Raw genomic sequence first — 1,390 nt, forward strand, 5'->3', positions numbered from 1 at the left:
ACTCGTTTTGTTTCACCCGACAGGTGAGGTTGGTGCCGTGGTCCTGGGGCCTCGGGGTGAAGGTGAGCACCGGGGACTGGCGTGTTGTAGGGTCCATCTCATTAAGGGCTTCCCCCACCCACGAGAAGGCCAGGGGTCTGGCCCCCTCACAGGACCCTGACACGCTGCAGGTCAGGTTCGCGGGGTGTCCGGACTCCAGAGGTTGCAGAATGTGGATGTGGGGTTTCTCTGTGAGGTCTGAGGAGGAGGAGAGAGGGAGGTGTCTGGGCCCCAGTGGGATGGGAACCCAGAGTGAGTGGTCTGACAGTGACCAGGGTCCCAGCAGGCAAGCTGGCCCTGGATCCTCTGACCACCCAGCCCCCTGAGCAGGAGCAGGGATGATCGTCACCTCCCTCTGCCAACACTGACACTCCCTCCTGCCAGCACCCCTCCCGGGGCCCCTTCATACCTGTCACCAGCACAGTCAGCCAACTGTCTGCGTAGGTATATTTCACATGTCCTCGCTCCACCCGGAAAGTGTAGGCCCCTGCGTCACTCCTGCGGGCACCTCTGATGCTCAGGGAGCAGTCATTGGCCCGGGGGTCTCCGATGAGCTGGAACCGGCCCTTTGTCCGTGTCTTCACTGCTCGGGTTGGATGGTTGGTGGCCACCGGAGGGTCATATATACTGTCCCCGTGCTCAAACCAGAAGATGTAGAGTGAGGCACGATCATAGTATGGTTCCCTGGGGTAGATGAACTTGCAGGGAACAGTGACACACAGGCCCTCCTGCACCGTCACATCCTTCTGCACCTGCAGCGCATACCCTCTATCCTCCTGCAGGGACCCTGAGAGACACAGAGAATCAGCTGCAGCCCCAGCTGGGACCCCACCCCCTTGGCTCTTCCATCAGCCCACTCACCCCCCCACAGCAGGGGCAGCAGCAGCCACAGCAGCATACTTGTGTCCACAGCGGTATCCAGCCCTTCCCTGGGAGAAGTGAATGCCCTCAATGTGGGGAGAAGCCAAGGAAGACTCAACAGGAAGTATTTGGGTGAAAAAGGGCTGTGGCCACCACTGAAGGGGAACTTGGAAATAAAAACTTGGGCGTGGGTGAGGCTGAGATGTCTAGCCCCACCTCCTAGAGTGTCGATGTGGACATTCTGGCTCTGAGAGGTTGAAGGTTCCTTTTGGACCTGCATCTGAAATCATAACCACACAAGTGATTTCAAGCCCAAGAAGGAGAGTTGGATCACCAAGGAGAGAGCACAGAGATCAAAGAGAAAGATGAGGGATCCCTCTCCAGATGCTGTGTGGGAGCTGCCTGCCCTCCTCCGTCTGCAGGAGTCACCATCAGCATCGGCCACCCCAGGCCCATGACTCTGCAGTGGGAATCAGGCATGTTCTCCTGT

At 58.6% G+C, this 1,390-nt stretch overlaps 1 protein-coding gene across 1 annotated transcript in view; it reads right to left on the reverse strand.

The window, feature by feature from the left end:
• The window catches only part of LOC101648495 (sialic acid-binding Ig-like lectin 14), a 4,262-nt gene extending 3,325 nt beyond the window's left edge, over positions 1–937 (reverse strand). The window contains exons 1-3 of the mRNA XM_004710714.1: positions 901–937; positions 449–826; positions 51–237 (exon numbers count right to left, since the gene is read on the reverse strand). Coding sequence (XP_004710771.1) covers positions 51–237; positions 449–826; positions 901–937 — 602 coding nt within the window. The remainder of the gene's footprint in view (positions 1–50; positions 238–448; positions 827–900) is intronic.
• Positions 938–1,390: the final 453 nt, after the last annotated feature.

This window comes from Echinops telfairi, unplaced genomic scaffold, assembly GCF_000313985.2.
Source record: "Echinops telfairi isolate 266 unplaced genomic scaffold, ASM31398v2 ScPeMD7_655;HRSCAF=1070, whole genome shotgun sequence".
In the NCBI taxonomy this organism is placed as follows: Eukaryota; Metazoa; Chordata; class Mammalia; order Afrosoricida; family Tenrecidae; genus Echinops; species Echinops telfairi.